General features: G+C 39.2%; 1 protein-coding gene across 2 annotated transcripts in view; it reads right to left on the bottom strand.

The window, feature by feature from the left end:
* The window catches only part of XRN2 (5'-3' exoribonuclease 2), a 69,807-nt gene that overhangs the window by 15,848 nt on the left and 26,777 nt on the right, over positions 1–27,182 (bottom strand). For both annotated transcript variants that reach the window (XM_081950501.1, XM_081950502.1), the window contains exons 16-27: positions 26,872–26,990; positions 25,423–25,558; positions 23,017–23,124; positions 22,837–22,926; positions 21,113–21,185; positions 19,679–19,762; positions 16,827–16,924; positions 16,636–16,715; positions 15,667–15,723; positions 9,227–9,295; positions 8,941–9,075; positions 6,774–6,913 (exon numbers count right to left, since the gene is read on the bottom strand). In XM_081950501.1, the coding sequence (XP_081806627.1) occupies positions 6,774–6,913; positions 8,941–9,075; positions 9,227–9,295; positions 15,667–15,723; positions 16,636–16,715; positions 16,827–16,924; positions 19,679–19,762; positions 21,113–21,185; positions 22,837–22,926; positions 23,017–23,124; positions 25,423–25,558; positions 26,872–26,990 (1,189 nt within the window). The remainder of the gene's footprint in view (positions 1–6,773; positions 6,914–8,940; positions 9,076–9,226; positions 9,296–15,666; positions 15,724–16,635; positions 16,716–16,826; positions 16,925–19,678; positions 19,763–21,112; positions 21,186–22,836; positions 22,927–23,016; positions 23,125–25,422; positions 25,559–26,871; positions 26,991–27,182) is intronic.

The raw sequence follows: 27,182 nt of genomic DNA, 5'->3' as shown, positions 1-27,182 counted from the left end.
CCTCCCCAAAGAGAGGCGATCCTCTGGCTCTCCTCCTCCCCAAAGAGAGGGGGAAACGTACTTTCCTCCCCAAAGAGAGGCGATCCTCTGGCTCTCCTCCTCCCCAAAGAGAGGCGATCCTCTGGCTCTCCTCCTCCCCAAAGAGAGGGGGAAACGTACTTTCCTCCCCAAAGAGAGGCGATCCTCTGGCTCTCCTCCTCCCCAAAGAGAGGGGGAAACGTACTTTCCTCCCCAAAGAGAGGCGATCCTCTGGCTCTCCTCCTCCCCAAAGAGAGGGGAAAACGTACTTTCCTCCCCAAAGAGAGGCGATCCTCTGGCTCTCCTCCTCCCCAAAGAGAGGCGATCCTCTGGCTCTCCTCCTCCCCAAAGAGAGGGGAAAACGTACTTGGTGAATGTCGACATTCACCGGTGTAAGTCAGAAATAAGGGCATTTAGCAAATATTTCGGACATTCACCAAGCGAGATTGGTGAATGTCGACATTCACCAGATTTCGGACTTTCACCGTAACATGTATACATGCACATACAAGTGTCATTTCTTCAGTGTTATCACAGAAGTGAGTACACCCCTTAACATTTTGTAAATATTTAAGTATACTTAAATATTTACAAAATGTTAAGGGGTGTACTCACTTCTGTGATACTCTATATATAAATATATGTATATATATGTTCTAGCTGTGCTCCTTTAAATCTTTTCTGCTACAGTTAATAAAGCTATTCTTTGTTGTAAATTGATCCACATTTTTCTTTTTTTATTCTCTTATACGTTAATAAGGATACAGTGTTATGCAGAGGTGTACTTATAACAATTTTATAGACAAATGATACTATTTACAGTCACGCGGGGCACGCGAAATGTTTTCTTCTTCCTAGGGGGGGCATGACAGAAAATAATTGAGAAGCACTGGACTAGGGGTATGTGGTCATTCATAGTCTCTGTGTAGATGAGGATGTCATCCAGGTAGACAAGGGCCCCCTTGTAGAGGTGCTCGTACAGCGCCTGGTTTATTAACTGCATGAACATTGCTGAGGCTGCCTGCAGTCAGAAAGGCATCACTTTGAATTGGAAGCTCTCTATGGGGCAATTTAACACTGTTTTCCACTCATCTCCTTCCCTGATCCGTATTCGGTAGTATCCCTCTCTGAGATCTAGTTTGGTGAAGACTTTTCCTTTGGCCAAATGAGATAGCATGTCCTTCATGAGGGGGAGAGGGTATAGGTCAGCGATGGCGAACCTTTTTTGGCTCGCGTGCCATAAGGGAGGGAGCGCGGGGGGGTCGTGCACAGGCATGCCTCACCCTTAATGCAATGTGTGACACCCCCCCCAGTACGCATGCGTGCATGAGAGGCGAAGCTCCTGGAGCCTCTGGGGGGGAGGGGGGAAGAGAGGCTCTTTTCACCCTCCCCAGGCTTCAATAAAGCCTCTGGAGCCTGGGAAAGGCGAAAAATGGCTTTAAAAAAGGCTGAACTCAGCTTGCCAGCATGCGCTTTGGCCAGCTGACAGGGCGATGCCTCGCGTGCCCTGACAAATGGCTCCGTGTGCCACTTGTGGCACATGTGCCATAGGTTCGCCATCCCAGGTATAGGTTGTGTACGGACACTGTATTGATTCCTCTAAAGTCCACACACAGCCTCATAGTTCCGTCTTTTTTCTCCCGTGACCCATGACTTGGCTGGCTTGATGAACCCCCATGTTAGGTTTTTGTCTATGTATTTGCGAATTTCTTGCATTTCCCAGGGCGTCGTGGCATACAGTTTGGGTTTGGGTAGTTTTGCCCCGGGGATGATTTCGATAGCACAATCTGTCCCGGTGGGGGGGGGGCAGAATGTTGCGCTCAGTCTTGCTGAATACTTCTGCGAAGTCCTGATATTTCCCTGGGATCTGTTCGGTTTCCAGGTTGTCATCGGAAGTGGCTCCCAGATGTTCTGGTGTGCTCTTTTATTTACTGGCAGAAAAGGGGGTGACATACCATACTTTTCAGACTATAAGACACACTTCCTCCCCCCGCCCCCAAAAAGAGAGTGGAAATGTTCGTGCATCTTATACACTGAATGTGGCCATTTTTGGCCTCCTGAAACCCTGCCCCGCGTGTCCATTTTTGGCAAAAGCCCAGGGGGTTTGGAAGCTCTACAGAGTGCTCCTGGGGTCTGGGGAGAGCAAAAACAACATACCTGTCGGGTTTGGGAGGCCTGCAGAGTGCTCTTGGGGGCTGGAGAGAGCAAAAACAACACTCCTAAGAGGTGGGGGGATTGGGAGGCCAAAAACGGGCCAGCTTTTTGCACAAAACAGCACATGCAGAAGGCTTGGGAGACCTGCAGAGTGCTTCTGGCGGCTGGAGAGAGCAAAAACAGGACACACGGAGACAAAAACCTCCCCCCTCCCCCGTTTTCCTCTTTGAAATCTTGATGCGTCTTTTACTCTGGTACATCTTATAGTATATAAGGAAAAATATGGTATATAAAATTTGAGAATGATCTGAATGGTTGGCCTTTTCTTCATTCCATTTAACACCATCTTACCACCCACTATGGAAAATTGTTGTACGCAGGAAAGTTACGTGAGGTTCAGAGTGAGATACAATATACTTATATTGCTCTCAAAAGGGAAGCAAAAAAAAAATGCATAAAATAATTAAGTAAAAAAAACAAATAATAATAGCTTGAACTGCATCTGTGGCCTTGCTGGACCTGTCTTTGAATTAGGCAGAAGAGGAAGGAGCACCAGGGGCATTTATTCATGAATGGTGACTGCAGCAGTGCTGTAGCCAAGAGCTCTCCTTTGTCTGAGGCAGATCTAGCAAGCCCATTTATTTCTTGCGTGCACCCGTTGATAGCCTCTCAGATTCTGAAATTCAGTCTCCCCTTTCCTGCCCCCACCCCCACCCCTTTCAAAGCAGAGACCTGCTTGAAAGATACAATGATAGATAGCTAAGCATCACAGGACAGACAGACTGGCCAAAAAGCAGATTGGCAGGAGAGTCAAGTTGAAGGAATCCTGTATCCCAGCTAAGCATCTGCATGGAGGCTCAGTTTGGCTTGGCTTATTTATTGGCTTCCCTCCCTGGGACAAAACGCTGAGAACAACTTTTCAAGTCCTGGCATTTCTGTGTTCACCTTGTTGTCATGTGGTGTCTGGATTCTGCCTCACCATATCTCCTGTCTTTTTCTTTGGATTTGTTGCTTGTTTATTGGACTCCAGGACTCAACCTCTGCCAAGGGTGTTATTGCATTTATACTTGTCTTTAGATCCTGGTAAAAAGGGACTCTTTTCCTCTAACTTCTACCTAAGCTTTGCTACTGCTGCACTAAGCAAAAATCCAGCTTGCTATCTTGATTAGCAGTCAGTAGTGCTGACACAGAAAAGTCAGTGGCAGAGTATGACAAAAAAACCATGCATCTTGAGGTTTCAGTAGTCCAACCCTAGTAAGCACTAATCAGAACCTGATCAGCATATTTCCCATACATGTTTATCCCAAAACATAAAACTCAGACCTGAAGCAACAAAAATTTGGACAAATGACAATCACTTAGACCAGGTGTGTCAAACAGGCCTGTGCGCCAGATTCGGCCCATGGAGTGCTTAAAAGTGGCCCGCGTGGCTGCTCTGGAAACAACAAAGAACTGGCCCGTGATGCCTCTGCCAGCATCAATCTCTCTGAAATACTAAATACCCCAAACACCAATGGGCTAGGTTCATACAACAGCTGCCATTAAGAAATCTTGATTAATATTGCTTCCGCTCCCGGGGCTTCCGCTTCCGGGACCGAATGGCGACGGACGTGTAGTCCGCCGATCGCTCCCTTGGCGGTCTCTGAAAGGAGCACAGGAGGCTCGAGCGAAGGGTCTCCTGCCGAAAGGTGGCTTGCTGGGACCCCCCCCCAGCAGTGGCAGCAGCCGGTGGGGGTGTTTTCCCCAGCTTCGCCTAGGCGCCAGGGAGCAGTGGGGGGCGAGTGACGTCGCCTTTTCGCTGGACGGCCCTGGGAGGTTTAAACAATTAGAACGAAGCAGCTGAAGAGCGGTGAGCCGAGGGGTCTCCCCAGGTCTTTTACTATTCTTATACTTCTGACGGTTTTGCAGTTTTCCTGCCTTGCTTGTTTCAACTTCTGGAGGAGCTTAGATTGGAGGGGGGGGGGAAATTCAACCCCCCTCGGAAAAGCGGCACTTGAAAAATCCCTCCCCCTCATGGGGGAGAGAGAAAGTTTAAAAACTACTTTCACTTCCCTTAAATAATGGGGGGGGGGAATCTCTTTCCTTGGCTACAATTGCGAGAGAAAGGATGGCTGAACTGATTCCTTTTTAAACTACTTATGGAAATTCTGACTTTGTTGTTTTCTTGATCACCTATACTGGCTGACCCAAGATGGCCAACTTCCTCCTTCTTCTTTGTCTTTATGAATGAGACTCCTCCCTTGGAAAACTTTATGGCTTTCAACTAACTTCTACCCCAGAGACCTCCAGGAGACCTCTTCAAATACATTACTCCCCTGGACTTGGAATATCTTGACCCACCTATTTGTTTTAACTTCTCTGCTAGAGGACTTGTTCTCCTTTGGACTTGCTTGTTTGGTGATCCCTGTCAGCTGTGCTCTCCTACAGACACCATTTCTTTGTACAGAATAACAATTAACTCTGAGCCTCATGATGGTCCTAAGAAATTGCCACCTGGTAAGGCCTCGTCGGCCCCAACATCTTCAACGTCCAGCCCTGCACACCAGTCACAAATGGGATCTTTCCTACAACCCAAAGCCTCTGAAGAGAGTGCAAAAGACCTGTCTACTCAGCAGATGCTTCAAAGCACCTTAAAGGGACAGGACGAAATTAAAAAACAATTGCAGGACTTAAAGGAAGAGCTCAGAGAGACGAACCAGCAAACCACACGGAATGAACAGAGGATTGGTGTGCTGGAGGAGGTGGTTGGGATTAGAGATGAGATGAAGACAATCCAGAGGGGGAATACAGAATTTGGGAACCAGATGTTAAAAATGGAATTTGAAAGGATGTCTTTTTTTCTTAGGCTCCAAAATTTGCCAGAAGCTGAGAATGAAGATCTCAAGGAGATTATGACCACAATACTAGCAGAGTATATCAATAGAGAGAAACAACAGCTTTGGTGGGACAGTGACCTGATTTATAGGGTTAATTCGGCTTATGCAAGAACACATAACATTCCAAGGGAAGTTCATATTAAATTTCTTAGAAAAACTATAAGAGATGAGGTTCTAGGAGCTCAAAGGGGAGGACCACTAAAATATAAAGATAAAGAGATAACCATTCTTAAACAGATCCCAAAAAAAGTAAGAGATAATAGAAGGAAATATTTCTTCTGAGCAAAAAATTATATAATAATGGGGTCTAGTTCAGAGGGCTATTTCCAGAAGGCATGCTGATTTTTTGGGAGGGCAGCAGAATTAGAATTCACACACCAGCGGAAGCAGAGGCTTTTGCTAAAAAACACAGTGCTCTTTTAGGTGAAATGGGGGATGTTACACAAGAAACAAGGGAGGGAGGGGCTGAGGCTCAGCCGGTAGATGGGAGAGAGGATGCAACAGCTAGAAGACTCAGATCACAAAAGTGATTTGGAACACTATTGCAATTGTTGCCATAATGTATTTTTATGGAAGTGATACAAAACAAATGATTGAAACATACTGATGATTTTGTGTCAAATTTTAAACTGCTAATACTTAGGTAAATGCTGATATTTTTCTATCATTGTTTGTAAGTTGCAAGACCTGGGGGGGGGGGGGCTTCTTCCCCCCGCACGATGTAGCTGTCAAAATGTTTTATACCCTATAACCCTTTTTCCCTGAAATTTTTTTAAAAACCAATAAAATTTGAATTAAAAAAAAAAGAAATCTTGATTAATATTAATCAAGTTTAGCATATTGAGCGAAAAATTTACTGTGAATTCTGCTCATTCACATACAGCAAAATCTTTCAAGGGAGGATTTACAGTCACAGACCTTATCTGGCGTAGAGAGTTGCCAGGCTAATATCTGCAAAATTTTGCAAGGAGTCTCGTAGAGTCACAAGTCAATTAAGTGAACTAATTGTCTACTGCAACTCCATTCCCCTTTCGCTCCTCTTTTATTTCCTTTGGGAGGGGCGATTCATCGTCCACCTCTGGCCCTATTCCCAAGTTAACCCCTGTTCTTTAGCTGTTCCCTTCGTCTGGCAACTCTGTTCATGCGCATACTGGGAACAGGCTCCAGCTGTTCGTCTGCCTCACTGATGTCTGACTCTGAAAGCAGTTGGTAACTGGCATACAGACCCCACTCTGCCTTCGACACAGAGCCCTCATCAGAGCCTTCCCCAGACTCCAGCACTGGCCCATGTTCCTGTCCAAATTTGCTGTCAGCTTTGCTGGCCATTGGTGGGCTACAACACTCCCTATCAATGGGGAGAGATGCGTATGCCACCAGATCCATTTTCTGATAGCATCTATATTTGCTCAAAATTTGGTATGTGTCCACTAGTACAAAAAGGTGCAATGCCACTTCTAAAATTGGCTGGGTTTCATTATTTAAAATATGGAGTTGGAAAACATAAGATCTGGGGCCATATGTGAATTTGTGCTTCAATTGAATAGGATAATTCTCTCATCATCTTCTCATCCTTAACAGAAGAGAAGCTCTTCTGTGAAGAAATGCTGTTAAATAGCTTAAAACAGACTCAAGAACAAAAAGCTACTATTATGTCTATAACATCAGCAAAAATGATTTATTCAACAATAAAGAAGACAAAGAAGGCAAATGAAAAAAAAAACTTACTTGACAGCAATTTGGGAATCTGATGCTGTGGTCTGCCTAGCAATGGTCTATACGCGTTTCCTTGATTGTAAGCCCCAGGGGGGGCAATATTACTGTATACTCCACTTCCTGATTGTCCTCTGTCCCTTGACATTGTATGTCTATAATGTAGGGAAGAAAAACAAAAGGAAGTATTAATTTTCTCGGAAATAAATGATCCAAAGGAAACTCATCTCCACATTATTCCGTGAAGCAGGAGGCTTGCATTTCAGACCAGCATAAACATGCATTCCCAAAGCTCTGGTTAAACAGAGATATTATGGACGTAGAAATATATTTATTTTGAGTCATGTAGAACTGATATTGTAACGAATTAGAGCCAGGAAGATTCAGTCCACTTTTAACCCTGAACTCTCACTGGATGATTTTTGGCCAGTCCTCCATCTCAGCTCCTACCTCATGGGTTTGCTGTTGTTGGGATAAAATGAATGGAGATCCTGTGCCTTGAGCATAGGAAAGGCAGGATATAAATCTAATCATAGACATATGCACTATGCATGTCCATCACTATGGGAAACCAATCTTATGTAAGCAGCTTTCTGCACATTAAAATATATACACACTGATTTTATAAAGTCTTTCCAGAGTAACTGGAAGAAAATAAGATTATACAGTATAATAATCCATATAACTAAAGATTATATATGACTCTTTACTTAGGGGAGAAAGAATTCATGATTCCATTTGTCCAAATCAAATGGAAAAAGACTACAGAGCACACTGAAGTCTAAACCTTGATTTAACTTACTTTACTAACTTATAAAAATATAACGATAGGTATTTCAAAGGATAGTGAATTTTGGGGGCATGATTCATCACTCATTTGCTTCTGTTTTTGCCTTCAAGTTATCCATGATGGTTGTAAATCATGGTTCTTTTCATGGAATAGGTTCACATATCATGCAAATAAACTCTGACACATAGATACAGTATCATCCTGGGAGTCTTTTGCCATTAATAGGGAATAAGTAAAATAATCATATTATAAAGAGCCATATAACAAATTTCCTAGAAAAATCAAAGTGTTTTGTTTTGGAGGAATATGAGAATCCTATTAGGGATCAAATTAAGGATCGATGTAGTCTATTCTATACCAATAGTGGCTACATCATGCTTATTAATAGACATTAACTTCCTCCATGTGGTTTTCCCCCCATGATGGGTACTAAGAAGTATAGTTTTTCAATATTGAAGATTATATTACTAATTGTTATTGATATTCTTTCTCCCATGAAATTTGTTTAATTCCTAATGTAAAATCATGGTGATGGCGCAGTAGTTAGTATTGCAGGCTAACTCCACCCACAATCTGGAGTTTGATCCTGATCTCCTCAAGGTTGACTCAGCCTTCCATCTTTCTGCGGTTGGTAAAACGAGGATCCAGATTGTTGGGGGCAATATGCTGACATTATAAACAGCTCACAGAGAGTGCTGTAAAGCAGTACGGAACAGTATATAAATCTCACGGCTATTGCTAAAATCACCCCAAATGATTGCTACAGCTACATCTTGTGGACTTATTTTTCATTAAAAATAACGCAAAACACCAAAAACACTTATATTTTTACCATATACACAACATGAAATGTTCTAACATAACACTCTTGATCTATTCAACAAAATGCATCAAGTTATTTCAAAACATAAACATCTCTGTATGGTTTCCTTGCTAAATACAGATGGTCCTTGATTTAGAATTGAGCCGAAAAATTTCTGTTGATAAGTGAGACAATAGTTAAGTGAATTTTGCCACATTTTATGAAATTTCTTGCCACTGCTGTTAAGTGAACCATTGCAGTTAGGAAAGACACGACTGTTAAGTGAATCTGGCCTCCCCATTGACTTTGCTTGTCACAAGTTCACAAAATGGGATCACATAACCCTGGGACACTGCAACTATCATAAATATGAGTCAGTTGCCAAGCATCTGAATTTCGATCACTTGACTATGGGGATGCTGCAATGGTTGTAAGTGTGAAAAGCGGTTATAAGTCACTTTTTTCAGTGCCATGATAACGGTTGAATTGTCACTAAACAAGCTGTTGTAAGTTGAGGACTACCTATATGAGTAAATAAATGTTGATGAATAATAACTAATTAACAATCAATAAAGCTCATAACTACTTACCCTAATGTTCTGAATGCTGACTGGTCCAAGTGAACCTGTCTCCTATCACGGTTAAAGCCAAGCTGTGGCTTCCAAGATTTGCCATCATTATTAGTTTTCTCCCAGTCACCTGGCTTCAGAACTGCTGCAGGTTTTCTGATTGTTAAGACAAAATTATTTAGTATAATATGTGTCTGGACAACGGAAGAGACCAGAGTCATCTGGTCCAAATTTCAGCATAGTATAGTTACCTACATTCTATTATATAGTAAATGGTTCAGAAATATTTTCAAAAAGAAATACTTACTTTGCCCCAGATAATACAACTGCCTTAAAAATATAGTCTTCTTGGTATTGTGGATCTTTAAAGTTGATACTGGGAACAAAAAAAAATTTGAAACAATTGTGAAGTTTTAATAAAACCAATAACTCAGCTCTATGAGCAGTTCTCACTATTTCATTCCTTTTTAAGATAAACATTTAACCAAATTAATCAGAAATCAAGTCAAGCCAGTCACTTATCACTTGCAAAGACAAATGTCCTATCAATCTGGTTTACTTGCTCCTTATTTTGCAAGCATTTCCAAGATGTTGATCAGTGGACAACACCTCAAATAAGGTGTGTAAAATGCCATAGACTTAGTATTTAATAAATGATATAATTCCATACAGATGTTTTCTGTGACTTTTCATTCAATTGCATGTACAGAAATTTTACGGCACATACATAGTCTTCATCTCAGAGATCTTCTCATAAGATACTACTGTCAATTATATTAGCAGACCCAACAGATATAAGGATCCAAAATGGACCTATTTCTTAAGCTTATTTTCCCAAGGATTCTGATCTTCTTAAAACAGATGGGCTGGTGAAATAAGAAAAATATATTATAGATTTCTTTTCAAGCAAAAATGTGAAAGGAATTTGCAGAAACACAAACAAGAATATAATTTAAGGAATCCACCAGGATCAACCTTAGAATATTTAGGTCAAATATTGGTTCATAAAAATGCACACATTTTGAAAAAATTAGGGGGAAAATGCCATCCTTTAAAAATACCAAGGCCTTTGCAAATTGAATATGAGTCATCAAATAGCAGGTAATCTAGTTAGTACGTGCATTCTTCAAGTGATCCAGAAGTACTACCATTTTTTTTTGTAAAACAGAGATTGGGTACCCATGGCACACAACTCTATTTTTTAATATTACCCTCTAAATGTGTCACAATTTGGAGATATAATCTTCTGCTATTTAAGAACCTTCCTCAACCCCTCACCAAAAGCTTGGAAAAATAGGGATGCTATAAAGGATTAGGTAATTCCAAGAAATGGAACTAATTCCCATCATAAAAAGTTCTTGGGTGAGCACAGCAATAACACTTGGTTTATATTTTATGGATCTAATAATTTGAAATTAATGAAGCATGTGATTTTTGAGTCAAAAGGTAAAAAGCCTCAAAAGATTAATTAGCTTTCTGATGCACCCTCTCAAGCTAGAGAACACATCTGTGGAGGATTGGTAACATGCCTTTAAACATATTTTAATATTTGCATGTTTCATTTAATGTACTCTCTTTTTATTTGTTTTTACATCCTTATAATATAATCTAAACAAAATAAAACAAATAGGTTTCTTTGTCTTTTTCATTTGCCAATCCTTCAAAATATAAGATAAACGGAGACTATATTACATAGTCTATATTTTGGAAGATCGTGGGAAACTGTTATAACAGATGTGCCTGTTGGTGTGAGAGCACTATTTACTGTAGCATCAGGGCAGATTTTTAAAAAAGTACCAACATATAGTCCACACTAGCAGAAAGGTTGTTCAATCATTACAAAAAACATAATTGTACTATCCTATAACCAGAATGGAAGTTGGACATTATAGAGGGTCTTTTTAGTCACTTGAGGTTGTGCCTGGCAGGAAAGAATTAACTCCTCTTGCCTTAGAGAAGATGGAACACTTATCACTGTAACAATGTACAACTCAGCTAAAAAAAATATCAAGCAACTGAAAAAGTAAGAATAACAATGGAAGACAGGGAAGGTAGCCGGATTGAAAATCAAAAAAGATAAAACAAAAATGATAGTCAAAAATATGACGGAGAAGCAGGAGGATTTGGCCAAGGAAATAAATATCTAGATTGAAAAGAAAATGAAATATTTAGGAATTTATATAACGGCAAGGTGCACATCAATCAAAGAGGACAACTATGTTAAATTATTAAATTATATAAAAGGAGAATTGGAGAGGTGGAAAAAAACTGAGACTCTCTTTCATGGGAAAGGATATCAGTGATGAAAATCAATGTTCTTCCAAAATTATTATTCCTGTTCCGAAACATCCCCATAAAATTAGATAAAAAGTGCCTTGGAAAGCTGAATAAAATAACATCAGAATACATTTGGCAAGGGAAGAAACCCAGGATTAATTTTAAACTTCTGCAAGACGTAAAAGAAAGAGGTTTCGGCGTACCAAAATGGGAATTATACTATGAAACAGCAATACTAACCTGAGTAAAAGAATGGATTGATTTAAAAAATAATAGATTGTTAACATTTGAGGGCCATGATTTGCATTTAGGATGGCATGCCTTCCTGTGGTACGGGAAACAGGTAGCACACATCAATACTTCCAAAGACACTTCATCAGATAGGCGTTATTAGAAACATGGAATAAATTTAAGAGGAAAATTTATAGCAAGTTACCCATTTGGCTATCAACACTAGAAGCAATAGTGCATTCCAATCTTATTAATCAGGAAAAACAGATCACCTATAAAGATATACTAGATAAAGAAGGGAGATTAAGATCGAGGCAAGATTTAAAAGAACAGGGGATAGATCTGGAATGGTGGTCTTACCTCCAAATCCAATCACATTACTCAAAAGAGTGGCAGTGGGGAGTTGATGGCAATAGGCAAGATTCTTTTGGGGACAAATGATAAATTGATAAAGAAGATTTACAAATTCTTATTGGAATACAAGATGGAAGAAGAGCAGATCAAGACTATGATTGCATGGGCGATAAACTTTGGTTATAATATAATTTGGACAGATGGCAAGAACTATGGGAAAGGAACAGGAAAATAACATTGTCAATACCGTATAAGGAAAACCTATATAAGATGTTTTGCAAGTGGCACCTTCCGCCCACAAGAATCGCCAAAATATTTAGAAATTCATCGCCGAATTGCTGGAAATGTGACCAGGAAACAGGCACATACTACCATATGTGGTGGTCATGCCAAAAGGCCAAAATATACTGGCAGAATATCCAAAAGTGGTTAATAGAGATCACCGAAGAGGAAATAGAATTCACACAGGAACTATTTCTCTTGGGAATTATAAACAAGAAATATAACAAGGGGGTAATCTTTCTAACAATACATATTATCACAGCAGCAAGAATGGTCTTTGCCCAAAATTGGAAAAACAGGGAAACTCCACACGAAGGGGAAATAATTAGGAAAATTTTGAGCTGAAATTGATAAATTGAAGAATAAAGGTTTAAGGTTTATTGAATTTATAGACCGCCCCCTCTCCCCGTAGGGACTCGGGGCGGTGTACAGACTGTTCATGTTCAAGACAACAAAACATAACATAAGACATCAAACAAAACAACGCACACATACCGTCTGTGTATAAAACCCAAAACCAATTTAAATAATTAAAACAATTTTAAAACCCATTTAAAACCCCAATTTAAAATTTAAAAAGCCATCCAGGAAGGTTAGTAATAGATGTTCCCTGTAAATACAATTACGATTACAATTAGGCCAGGCCGGCTAATCGAAACAGGTGGGTCTTGAGTTTCTTGCGGAAGGAGCGGAGATCCGAGGTGGTTCTAATATCGGGGGGAGGTCATTCCAGAGGGTTGGGCCCATCACAGAGAAGGCCCTATTCCTAGGCACCGCCCGCCCGCACTGTTTAGCGGAAGGTACCCGGAGGAGACCCTCTCTGTGAGAGCGGCTTGGTCGCAGGGATGTATGGGGTAGAATGCGATCCCGCAGGTAACTAGGTCCCGAGCCATGGAGCGCTTTGAAGATGACGATCAACACCTTGAAACGCACCCGAAAAGCCACAGGCAGCCAGTGCAGCTCACGCAGGAAAGGTGTTACATGGGAGTACCTAGTACTCCCCATAATAACCCGCGCAGCTGCATTCTGAACCAGCTGAAGCCTTCGGGTGCATCTCAAGGGGAGCCCCATGTAGAGAGCATTACAGTAATCAAGACGGGAAGTCACTAGGGCATGGGTGACTGTGCAAAGGGCGTCCCGCTCTAGTAAGGGGCGCAATTGGCGCACCAGGCGAACCTGGTGGAACGCCCCCCTAGCCACGGCTGTCACATGATCATCTAGCGACAGCCCGGAATCTAGGAGGACGCCCAAATTGCGTGCCCTATCCACTGGGGGCAGTTGTTCCCCCCCGATGGCCAAAGATGAATCAGAATATTATAAGATTTGGGATAAATTTTTATAGATGGTTGGAATATAAAAGGGAAAGCCCCAAATAAGCATGAGTCAAGATCCATAGAAGGGAGACTAGAATGATGTATGAAATGATAAATGAGAGAATGTACAAGATAAACACAAACCAACAGGGCTGGAAGTAGGTTACTTTTTTCTTTTTTGTAAATACGGCATGAATTAAATGTTAAAAAAAACAGGGTGGCTATAATGTATAACTGAATATCTTAGCATGTATGGCATAGATTCTGCCAAGATGGTTTACACTGTGTCCATTTTAATTTATGTTTAATAAAAAAAACAGTGGAAGACAGGATGCCCTATCAAAAGTGGGAACTACGCAAACATATCATCTTTCTGTCTCCGTTGTCTATTCCAGCAGAAATATTATTAGAATATTTTTTTCTTTTGCTTATGATAGAGATAAAGCCTACAGGAATGGGGAATTCCACAGCAAATTCCCTAGCTTTGGCAAAAAAAAAACCACATAAAAAGAAAATGAGATTATAGTAATCACTGAGGACTGTATGGCCACAAATTACTTTGGGGGAGAAGTACTGGTATTCTCAACTTGTGATCCAAAGTTCTGGACACGATTGAGTCCAGAATTCTGGTTATAAGTTGTTGTGGTTGAAAGTCGAATCATCCCATGACCAGATTTGAGTTTAGGAACATGAACTGAGAAGCAATGGAATCTGTTGGGAGTTGGGAAATCATTTAGTATCCTGGTTGAGATGATTTTCTTTGTTCATCACTGTTCTGATTTAGAAGGACAAGACAGAAAATGCAACATAGGGTGCATGTACAGTACAGTATAAGCAAGAACAACACACTAGGTTTATATGCTTCCTTGAACTGCTCTGTGGAGTTGCTCTGGCCATCTACAATTTTCACTGCCTTTTCTTCCCAAAAGCTGGAAGGAAAAAGTTAGGATCTTCTTTCATATCAAAGGCAGCCTGAAGAATAACTATTCTGACACCTCTGAATGCATAAGAGGAAACCCAGCTTCTAGTGTCTACCTAACATTCTTCATGAGAACAGCCTCTGTTGGCTGCCTTATCTCTTGGCAATCTGATTCTGGCAGCCATTTTTCTTCCCACCAAAGGATTTCTGTGGGAGGCAAACAAAGACTAAAGGGTTATTTTGTTTGAATAAACTTTGTTTTAAGATTTGCCATATCAAAGAAGAAATAAATTGTTTTTTCCTATAGATTCAGGAAAACATTGTTTTCGCAATTAAAATGGAAGGCACACTTCAGTCCCACAATAAATAGATTTCCTTTGACAGAGGATGATAGATTCAGGAGGCAACGGTCTATTTCTACATGAGTCACAGAATTGTATTTGTCTCCTGACATGAACTAAATAAGGCCAGAGAAGTGAATGATCTATGGCAGCGATGGCGAACCTTTTTTGGCTCGCGTGCCACAAGGGGGGGAGCGCAGGGGGGGTCATGTACGGGCGTGCCACACCCATAATGCAATACACGACCCCCCAGTGCGCATGCGCGCACAACGCGTGACCCCCCCATTTGTACATGCTTTTTTCGCCCTCCCCATGCTCCAGGGGCTTTATAGGAGCCTGGGGAGGGCAAAAAGAGCCTCCCCTGCCCCTCCCGGAGGCCCTCTGAAGGCTTCAGGGAAGCCTCCGGACTGTCCTCCGGGGGGTGGGGGGGGCTCTTTTCGCCCTCCCCAGGCTCCTATAAAGCCTCTGGAGCCTGGGGAGGGGGGAAAAAATGGCTTTTAAAAAGGTGAACTCAGCTGGCCAGCGCGCGCATGCCCGCTGGCCAGCTGACAGGGCAGCACCTTGCGTGCCCTGACAAATGGCTCCGCGTGCCACCTGTGGCACGTGTGCCATAGGTTTGCCATCACTGATCTATGGAATACAATTAACGAACTCCTGTATAGATTCTCTTAGAATCATTCATGTTATTTCATTGGATTCACTAGTATAATCTTATGGGGAATATAGAATGTAAATAAATATACAGCAGGATTATGAAGTTCTAGGATAAAGACAGAGATAGGCATCTCATCACCACCTGCATATGAGACTAGCAAAGGAATTTATTGAAGTGAGATCATAATTACTAAACAGAAGGCAAATTATTTTCTAAGGTTTAACATTTCAGTTGACTGTGAACCCAAAACACGAAAAGCCTGTAATATAAGGGGATCACCTCTATTTTCTTTTCTACCTATCTGTGGTGACACAGTTAGATGATAAACCAGGATTGGTAAAAGATGGTACACTATAACCTGAATTTATAATTTACCTTATGGCAGAATTCTGTGTCAGATCACGCAGCAGCGGCACAGGAGATTGCACTGATCTAACGGTTAAGGGAAAAGGTAAAAACTGTTCATTTCAACATAAAAACACTCATGATTGTAGAGAATGGTGGAACACAAATATAAGTTGTCAATGGCCATAATCCAGAACTTTTGCCTTTTGTGTAAAAGGACATTTAAGTGGTCTAAATAACCAACACAAAATGTACAAACATTTTAAGCTAGAAAGCAATCAGAAAACACTCTAAATATTGGAAGTATTGATGGTAAAATCCTTCATTCCCTTATTACATTTTGTCCTGAAACAAAAATCAGCTCTAACATGCATCCCTTGTTATGTGTCAAGCCTTCAAATAATTTAGGTTAGATTCATTATTGTCATAAACTCTTGAGGTATCTGGATACCACACTGCTGCTAAGTAGACTGAAGTCCCAAAGAATAAGAGGATTTACTGCCAACCTGGAAACAAAACCAGCTCCATTAGCAATGAACTCTTGGAAGAGAGTTAAAACTCTATTCTTCCATAGGCTTTTGGCTGATCAATATAATGTTGCCAAAGTTGTATTCTTATATTTATACTGCAACGCAAATATTGTAACTGTTGCACAATTGTTGTGAACTGCCAAGAGTTTCAAGATGTAGAGACACAATCAATCAATCAATCAATCAATCAATCAATCAATCAATCACAATCAATCCCTTAGTGATTTCCCACATGGGATATTGGGGTTTTGGGAGGGATGGTGTTTTACTTCTTTATTTTCACAAATGTATATACTTCCTTCCAACTTTCACATCCACAGGTGATCTTCCTCATTATTCTCCTTCTAATATGACTAGATTTTTAAAAATTCATTGTCAATGAATAAAACAAATCAGTCTTATCATATATGGAATAAATTAACCATGAGCAATTCATCAGCAAACTAACTGCAGTATAAACTGTACTTACTCATCTGGAAGGATGGGATGTTCATTCAAGGTGAGCTTTCCTTGTATTCCATGACACAGTTCAGGGGGTATATCTACTGGCTATTGAGGAATAAAAAAATCCTGATTAACTTATTCAAAATAGCTCTTATGACAATTATGCAGTTAAGACATAATTCATTTCATACATCTAACAAATATGACAAGGCACACCTCTTTTTCATTAGACTTATACTGTTCAAGAATGAAGTCAAGAAGCTGATGATGTTTCCCAACAAAAAGGATATCACCACCAAGACTATTTCTTCTGGCTAGAAAAGAAAAGAAAGTAATAATACTTACTTCATTATGAAATATCTAAAAGGCATAAGACATAGCAAATGTAAAATATGGTATGCATTTGCAATACAACACAAAACACCATTTAGAATATTGTAAGACGTTTGCCTTGTTGGTGTGTGCCTAGTTTACAGTGTAGTTCAATTACATTATGCTCTGGCACGAGAAGCACATTTACTATTATTAAAAGTAATTTCTGCTTCTTTATCACTGAGTTGGTTAATTCTACAAAATAGATTCCACAAAGAGATGCATTATACCATTTTTAAACAAATCCAAAAGCATGGGAATCATTTGTAAGGACTACTGATTACATAGGAGTTATGTGAATTGTATATCACTTTTCAAAAGGAAATTGTATACTACTTTCATTCAGGAGAAACTTAACATCTCTCTCCTGCACTCTCCATCCCTTGTGACTACTTGTCAATTTGAATAACAGTTTATGTAATAAAGCTTGGATGCTTGTCAGAATTCCTAAAAACCAGGTTCGTGTTCTTCTGTTTTTCTTCATTGGCTAAGTATTTGACATGAAGAGCTATAAGAAGGTACTACTACATCCCATAATTCTGCATGCAGATTTTATCATTATTTGCCACTGAAGGGTGAATATAAATAGTTTGCATGTCATACAAAACTGACAAATTGCTAGTAAAGTTTATAGGTCTTTTTCCCAGGTCACAATTTGCAATCTATATCCAGATTTCTTTTACTAGTTTAACAGTACATAGTATATGTCATTAAGTTCTATCCATTATCATTCCATTATTGTTAATTAGTTATTTAATTGTTGATGAATAAACATTTAATAACAATCTAAAACAATCTAAAAATTACTAAATTCCTACTTATTGCTCAACCAAAATTAATTAATTTTTTATTATCAACTTTCATTGCCAACCTGTATCTATCTTTCCAATAACAAAACAGTCTTATCTCTCTTGCCAATTGTGGTGTCAGTCTTCTTTTTATCTCCTTTATAAGGTTTTTATAGATTTCTCTCCGCACTTTGTTGCTTGAAGGATCTCTCAGGTAATCTCGTTGCCCTCCAATTATTTTTAAACTTAGCTTGTTTTTGGTTATCAATCGTGCTTCTGAAACAGTTTCTCTTCTTAAATCCATCATCATTAACCTTCTTTCTTCTTCTGTATCCTGAAATCTGGGGTAGAGCTCCAATTCGTTGAAATCCCTCTTCCATGTTCCCTTCATTTCACTTTCACCCACATTTGCTCCATTAATAAATTCATCTGTTGTCTTGTCTTCATCTTCTGTATCTTCATTCTCCCCTTTAGTTTTTGGGGCTCCAACCCCTTCATCTTTTGATGTGAGGAATACTAGTTTTTCCAACTTCTTAATTCTCCCATATCCTTCCAATAAATTTTGAATTCCAGCCAAAATATTTTGAAATTTTAAGGTTTCCTCCTCTGAATATTGATCTTCCAAAAGATCAATACTTCCAAAAAAGAAGAAAAAAACCTAATAGCCACTGCCACTCTAGCCTTCCAAGCCTCTTTTATTTTTTATTTTTAGGTTGATTTAAGCATAAGATTTTTTTGTGTGCTCTTCAAAAGAGAAGGGTTCTGTTTTGTTTTTCCCCCCCTTTCTCTCCCCTGCCAAAATAGTTCTCACCTATAAACTTTACTAACAAACTTCTATTTAGGCTTTGTCATAAAGATGTAATGTTTTTATGGGGGGTTTGACGAGAGGAGTTGGGATATAAATAGTAAATGACTTTTAGCTAATTATAATAACAAGGAAATATTAATGGATATTGTTTAATAATATATACATGCTCTGGTATTGGTAAAAGCAACTTGGATATAATATTCTAAACAGCGAAAAAAAAAGCTTAGAAACTTTATTAATTGATTTTTAACCAGAATGTCATAAAAGTGTAATGTTATTGGAGGATTTTTGAAATAGCTAACAAGTGCCATTATGTGGTTGTGTTTTTAAGTATAAGTTCAGCCAGAAGCACGTTCAAACAATTGTAGTCAAATGAGAATTGTGATATATTGATGGTAAGATATATAAAGATTTTTGATTTAAAGTGTATAATCTATTATGAACTACAAGTAATGACTATGGAAGAAATGCACGAAAGTTATTTGTAACCAATCGACACACTTTCTACAAGATGTATTGAAGGATGATTCTTTTTTTGTGTTTTGTTCAAATAAATAAAAAAAAAACTTTTTAAAAAACTGACAAATTGCATTTTTATGTTGAATTTGTGGCAGGCAGAAAGAATCAGGACCACACATTAAGTTCCATTAAGAAGATTTACTGCTGGATAAGTGTCAATGGAATTCAAAGGGGGGTGGACTTGGAATGTTTGTGAATGCCTAATAATTCTAGGCTGAGTCCTCTCGACTCCATCTCCGACGCTGCCTCTTCTTCTCTTACAATTTGTAGAATTATTGAATTGAATTCTTAATTCCCCATAGCATTTGAGTTAAGTATTTGATGTAAATTTGATCAAAATGTGATTCAAAATTATTCTAACAAAAATAATATTCAACTTAAAATGTTATTCGAGTGGATGATGAGGTATTTTTGTACTATAGATAATTAAAAGGACCAAAATTGGAATAGTGTAAGATGGCACAAATATTTACTGTCTAATTACTTGAGAATGAAACAGAAATTAGTGTCTTGTATTTATATAGAAATATCACTACCAAAATGTTCTATCTAAAACTATTTTACAATCCTGCAATTCTTACTTTCTTCAGAGGTGAGGTTGGGATACACTTGTGTCAAAGCAGCTCTTAGACGGCGTTCATCAACAAAAGGCAACAGAGCAACCCCTGGAAAATAAGCAATTGGAACTTATATTTATCTCTAACAATATCAAGGAGAAAGTTTAAAAGATACTTGGGCAAACCAAATCATAACACTGGATTTCAAGAAGAGATAATTAGGTATATATTTAGTTCTTCCACCAAAATCAGGGACTTGAAAAATTTAACTTAAGGTCATTGACTTTCCCTGAAGGTGGGGAAAGAAGGAAAAGAAAATACATGCACTTACCCACTTTTGTTAATTTTTCACTTACTGTATATCCACCATTTCCCTTCCCAGAAATGCTAGAATAATTTTCAATAATGGTTTGTTTTTTAAGAGCTATGGTAGTGCTGTACATAGAATGCAGTACTTTAGGCTAACTCAACTGCTCACTCCAGGAATTCCATTCTGAGCAGCTCAAGATTGACTCAGCCTTCCAAGGTGGGTAAAATGAGGAGCCAGATCGTTGGGGCAATATGCTGACTCTGTAAACTGCTTAGAGAGGGCTGTAAAGCACTGTGAAGCTGTACATAAGTCTAAGTGCTATTAATGGGACTAACCTAGATTTATCTCTGTAACAGATTTTTTTGAAAATTTAGTCTTACGTGAATAGTCTATAGAACTAAAGGAAAAAAGTAATATACAATCTAAGCTAATGTAACAAATGTTCAGTACAATCTGGAGCCATCTTAAACCACATTTCACTAGAAAGAACACATCTCTTGAGTTTGGATTATGGTCATGACTGAAGTTAAGATGGATGATAATACACATAATTAACATGTGTTGATTATAATAAGTGCAAAAAGGCAGCTTGCAGTTGTACCTATTACAAATATTGAATTTCTAAACATTCTAATAAAAATACAATGAAATTGCAAAATCAAGTAATTTATTTTAGAGTGACATTAAATAGGTTAATTTATCAGTGGAAGAGCACTACAGCCAAGCACATATCCCGGCTTTCTCCAGAGGAAAAATTGGTTGAGGAGAGGCAAAATGCAACTGGGGAAGAGGACAGCTGTGCAAGTAGAGTCCTCTTGCAAATCCCTGGGCAGAACATATAAAACACAGCACTTCGCACTGGTTTTTCTATTATAAAAACCATTTAAGAAGCTTATTATTAAGTATCTAAAATGTTAAATTTTATTTTAATAACAGCAACAAATTTCATCTAGATACTGCTGAAATTACTATGTCTCACAACTCATTTAATCAGTTTATTATTTTTTACAAATTCATTAAGGAAAACAGCAGATAGAAATCAGTTTAGCAACTGCTAGCAAACCTGTAAATGGAACGTCTTTCCTGTTTTCTTAAAATTATTCCCAAGACTAACCATACAAAGATTGACTTCATGATGAAATAGTTACCTTGCCAAGCATATTTTTTCCCATTCAGATCAATAGCAAAGTCCTCAGGATAGAAGTCAATTATACTTGAATCCTGTTTTAATAAAGTATTATTACAGTGATTTAGAAATCTGCAATGTTGGAGGAAGGCACTTATTTTTTTCTGAAACGTAATTCAAAGAACATTTTGTTTAAAGAAAGGAGTTTACAAACTATTCTAAAATAACAATTTAAATTTAAAAAGTACATTTTCAAGGTGTAAAATTTACACTTTTAACTTTAAGCCCTGAATCTGATTCATTGAACTAGATGCAAAAGCATATGTATGCAATCAGCAAACTCTTGCTTCCTATGTTTCACTCCTTCTTCCTCCTCCCAAATTCCCAGCCTGTTTCATGATAAAATAAAATAAACCTTCTAAGTGCTTGATAATTTGGGCACACAAGTGTACATTAAAACTCACAAAAGTAGCACCTGTGAAACTTATCTACCACGGCATGCAAATAGTAGGGGTAAGGCTGGTTTTTGTTTCTCTGCAGGAAAATGCTGAGAAATTCAGAGCTTGATCCAAAGAGAGCTTGACTTTCAATTTCCTTTATCCATTCAAAGGAAAAGGGAGGGGCATGATCAAGGAGAGAACATGTAACTAGTTACTATTGGCTAGTTACTCCTCTTTCACTTTCATACTATTCAAGCCTAATCATCCCTTCAACCAAGAGCCAGAGACTGAAAAATCATGCATCTTTTTTGCCCCCTGCAGTCAAAATGGAATCTCTTTTTTCCAGTCAGGAACTGGCAGAAAAACCATTAAAATTCAATAGTTCAGGCATGAATGGTTAATGTGATTAAAGTTCATTTTTATATCCTTCTTACTGTTTTCTATCCAATGTGCCAACAAAATTCCCATTATACAAGCAAAGTTTTCTTTCTTTGTTCATCCCTTGATTTAACTACTATAGACCTCATAAACAAAGTTCTTGTTTAAAAATGTAAATATTTAAAAAGTGGAGATAAAACTGGTGATATTTCCCTTCTTCCCTCAGCCAAGGCTTCATTAATTGTGTGCTGTGGTCAAATAGAATCACAAAAAGACAACAGTTAATTAGCTGCCAGTAAACCCTGAAAGGCTATAACAATCTTTTCTCTGTCACACTCATTTTGCTTATGAATACAATTTAATGCAAAAGAAGTATTTTCAAGGGTAGTTAAATAGAAATAAAATCAAGGTATCATTATCAGAATAAATCCATATAGTTAAAAAGAGTAGTCAATGTAGAAATCTATTTATTTTATTGGATAGTGGAGAAGCACATTAATTGCTACATACAGTACTTTAAACGTATGGCAGCCATTTTGTGAATATCTACTCAACCACAAATGCTACTTTATATTGGAACACATTTTATATTGATCTTCCTCACACTTTTTCAGAACTCTAAAGGTCTGTCCCAAATACTGCCTACTGTGGCCAGCCTTTCAAGCAGTTGCATCAATTCAATGAAATGTTTTATCCTTAACCATAACATTCCTTTGTGGGCATAATTTTACAATTGGAATCTAATATAGATAAAATTAAATTTGGAATGAGCTGAAACATTTAAAACCACACAAGTTCCAACTGAAAGATCTACGGTATAACAGACAGTTAAATAAATAATATCTCTTTTTTTCAGACAACCAGTGAAGTAGTTGAGAAAATATTAACATGAATATTCAAACAAATAAAGACCCATTAATTTTCTTACTGGATCAGTCATAAGTTTCCGCCATGTTGGTGGGAGGAAATTACCGCTGGCAGCTGGGAAGACACCCATCAGTTGTTCCAGAGGTCTAAACTGTAAAAAGAAAGGTAGATAGTAGTAACTGTTTAAATTTTTAAATCTTTAGTTATTAAAATGAATTATAAACAGAATAATAAAACTTACTGGGTTGGTTCCTTTCTCAAAATCTGAGACCATGTCTGCAATACCTTCAAAATCTGAAGCAAATGGTGCATAGTGGAAAGGATAATACCATTTCCAGGAAGCACATCCCTAGTTTGGGAAATGAAAGAAGAATTTAAATCAAAAATGATTCAGGAATCTTCTCTCTGCATTTAACTATTAAATAATGGTAAACCTTAATTATACTAGTTGAATTATCACAGAGGAAGGCATAAGCAACCAAATACATACATTTAAAAAAAAAATCATCTTGAAATACTGAGCTACTGTTATTAAAATACACCTATAAAATGATAGCTGTAAACCTTTGCTCTCTCCAGTTATTTTACATTATTATTGTCATAATGAAAACACAATACAAAATATTAACTGTAATAAATCTAAAAATATGTATGCTCAAAAATAAGCTTTAAAGTTCTTATCAACATAGCAAATGGATAAAATTACACTTAACAATTTCAAACAATTAGCATATATATGGGTAGCACCATTATATTAAAATGTAAATGTTTATCCTATACTTATACAACTTAATTCAAAAACTAATAAGAATCCCAGTCACTCCTCGCCTGGCCTGAGAAGGTAAGAGGCGGGTTGTGTGTCTCCCCAAGCAACCGAGGTACGTGCAGCAGCAACAAAGGCTGGAAGACGGGCCCACAAGACCCAGCAAGAGATAAGGAGCTAGAGAATCAGAATGAGAGAGAGGGAGGGAGGGAGGGAGGGAGGGAGGGGAGGGGAGGGGAGAAAGAAAGGGAAGAGCAAGCAAGCGCAGGATCAAATTCTGGGATGCAAAGAAGTCTTTGAGGGTTGGACATCGAGATACACCTTCGCCTTCTGCATTCCCAACCCGCACTGAAGAGAACCAAACAGGCTGGGGTCTCCCTCCCCGCTAAACGGCCCCACCGAACCCACTTGCAAACTCTGCTGAGTGCAGCTCCAAACGTTCAGCTCATGCACCCCTCCTGGCTGTGTTCCAACTGCCGTGGCCCCTGCCTCCACTCAGATGGCTGAGCCAGATGGTGCAGCACCTGCCTTTCCTCCCAGAGCAGGTGGGGTTGGGCACCCGCCAGCCTGTGCTCACTTCATGCTGCTGCTGTCCAGCCCCCCTCCATCTGGGAGGCACTGCGCAGCCATCTCACCAGCTGGCGAGGAACACAGTGGTACCAGCAGTCGGAGCCTTCATGGTGCTGAACGACAACCACCCACTGGCACTCCCATCAAGGCACAGCAACCGGAGCCCCTTGGCAGCCCCTTTGCCTGCTATCTGCGTATAGAGGTCGGACAGTGCCATTGTGGCGGCGGCAGGGAAGATGTTCCTTTCCTGCTCCCCTCTCGCCAGCCACAGGACGGGCTCTGCACTGCCAGCTCCCAGCCAGAACACCACATTTGTTTGCTCGCTGCCCACCTCCGAGGAGGTAGTAGCCCTCAGGCTGCCTGGGCCCCCACCACAGAGGTATAGAGGGAGAGGGAAGGTATAGAGGGATCCTGCCAGGGTGTCTCCCCAACAGGATCCAGGTTGGAGTTGCCTTAGTTCGCATGGATCTCCAACGCTTAGCTTTGCCTGCCAGCCTCCACCTACCCTCTACAGCCCAAGTGGTTGGATTCACACGACATGTGAAGCTGGGCAGGAGAGCACAAAGATAGATAGATAGATAGATAGATAGATAGATAGATGGATGGATGGATGGGACAGAGAGAGAGAGAGAGAGAGCAGACACACACACACACACACACACAAACACACAGAGACCCGTTTCCCACAGAAATGAACATACCGGGAACCACAAAACCTGGGTAGGTGAGGCTGGGGGGATCATGTGACTGAGTGAAAGTGAGTGAAGTTGAGTTGGCCACGCCCATCCAGGTTTTGTGGCTCCTGGTGTTTCCTGTGGGAAATGGGTCCAAATGGCTCTTTGAGTGTTTAAGACCCCTGGTTTAGGCTGATATTCAAAATACCTTAAGACCGCCTCTATTAAAGTCAGGTCACCTCTTGGGAGAGAATTTTAGTTACCAATGAATTAACAGAACCACTTTGTTTCTGCACTCATTAATGTTTTTATTCAAATCTTTTTTCCCCATTGGAACCGACACACATATTATTGGATATCTTATTGTATCTGGCCATATGGCTGTAATAAAAAAATTGATTTGCTGCATAAATAAATTTATTAAGATGCTGATCAAAAGCTATGGTTGAACTGGCATTACATATTTGCAATGGAAATATCAAGATATAAAGACAAAGAAGTATGTTTCCCACAAGTGAAGTTTCATTCCTACTGACTCTATGTTTTTTTTTTGACCACCATAAAGAAGTAGTTTGTCATTGCCAAGTAGGTGGAAGTTTGATGATAGAAAATCCTCTGTAATGACATAATAGGTCAGTACCTGATAATAGTATCGGAGAACCCAGCAAAGCCCTTCCACATAAGACTGCACAACTTTACGACGAAACTTCTTATCGTTGATGTCAACATCAAATTTGTTCTTGTAATAGCGCTGTTTCCAGCCAGCTTCCCATAACCTTCATAAAAACAATAGTGAATCTACATAATGTGCAATTCAGTTTATCAAATGGTTTCAACAAAAAAGGAGAACAGGCGTTACTAACTGTGGTGTGGTTTAAATCATACTCCCATGTAATTGTATCAGACTTGGATTATGGCAGCAGTTGGGACCAGAATTTCTATTGTCAAGAGATGCAATAGTAAAGTGAGATATCACGTGACTATATCACTTAGTGATGGCAATCCTGGCAGTCGCCATTTGCCATCATAACCTCAGGCCTGTGCAAGTCATTAAGCAGGAAGAGGGGGGAGTCCTAGACAAGAAGTGTGTGTGTGTGGGGGGGTGTAGGCAGGTGCTAGGGAAATGCGGAAATGGAGAGACCACAGGGGGGTGGGGGTATCAATCTCTATACTGCAGCAGTTCAAACCCCATAAAACATACCCTGAGAGATAGACCAGATAAAGAAATAGACGCCACAGAAGATTAAAAACTATTTTCATTTAGATTGGCCATAGTAAACATAGTATTACAAGCCTGATTTACTTCCCCTCCTCCCTCTTTTATGTTCATTTGATTTAAGGGGTATCTATCTGTGACATGTTTGTAATCCTACCATACTTAAGCAATATTTCCCTTTTTGTTGTCTAGTAATGGATCTATCCTCTATCCATCAACATTATCCTCTTTACTCTGCACAAATGCAGACTGCTTTCTAGTTTGTTTCATTTTAATACACTTGGCATGTAGGAAAGAACAGACAAAGTTAAAGTTATGGAGTTTTCTTAATAAGAACCAGTCTTTTAGTCCTAACTGATAGTCACTTTCCCAGATCTTAGGTTTAGTATCTTGAAAACTGATCCCGAGAACCTTTTAAATGGAAGTATTTAGAAATTCTTTCTAAATGCAAGAAGCTTAGAGTATACATAATACATTCCTCACTAATAGACAATAACCCCTCACTAAACTAAATCATCTGATTATAGAACTTTTAAGAGTTAAACCATTCCATTTTTGCTAGTAGAATGAGATTCTTTTCCCAGAGACTGAGCTGAATATTGAACCTCTACCCAATCTGGTGTTTAGTCTCAAAGGGAGTAGCAGCTTTTAGGAAGAAAACCAGCATGCATACTAATGGAAACACTTAAATTTAACAGCAACAGCCTACACATCTCACTGGAATTTACCGAGTATCCCAACTCTCCACATTAATTATTGGTGGATAAAAAGATCATGGAAAAGCATTACAAGGTGTGGCAGATACAAGGTAAATAGTATTAATGAGGCATTCTCCCTTTTGACAACTCACTAACAAAGTATGAAATGTGGCACCTGACATTATCTTCAGGCTCCGGTTCACTGTCACTGTCCTCTATCTTTCGCTTAATTCCTCCTGCTGGGGATGGCGTACCATCAGATGTGAAGCTTGAATTAGGAGAAGCTGAAGGAGTCTGGGGATATAGTTAGCATGCAGAGAATTAGTGGAAAGGTCTCATTACACTTACAAAAATTAAAATTAATGACTTTGGGAAAAAAAACCAAAAAATATATGCATCTACTTTACGTAACTATAGATACAAGGGGATTTGAAATATACTCAGACAGCAATATTTCATGACAAGTAATAAACCACTTTTAAATTG

This window comes from Natrix helvetica (genome assembly GCF_964273705.1).
Source record: "Natrix helvetica genome assembly, chromosome: 4".
NCBI classification, from domain to species: Eukaryota; Metazoa; Chordata; class Lepidosauria; order Squamata; family Natricidae; genus Natrix; species Natrix helvetica.
The sequence above is the reverse complement of the archived record's forward strand: the minus strand, read 5'-3'. Positions and strand labels throughout refer to the sequence as shown.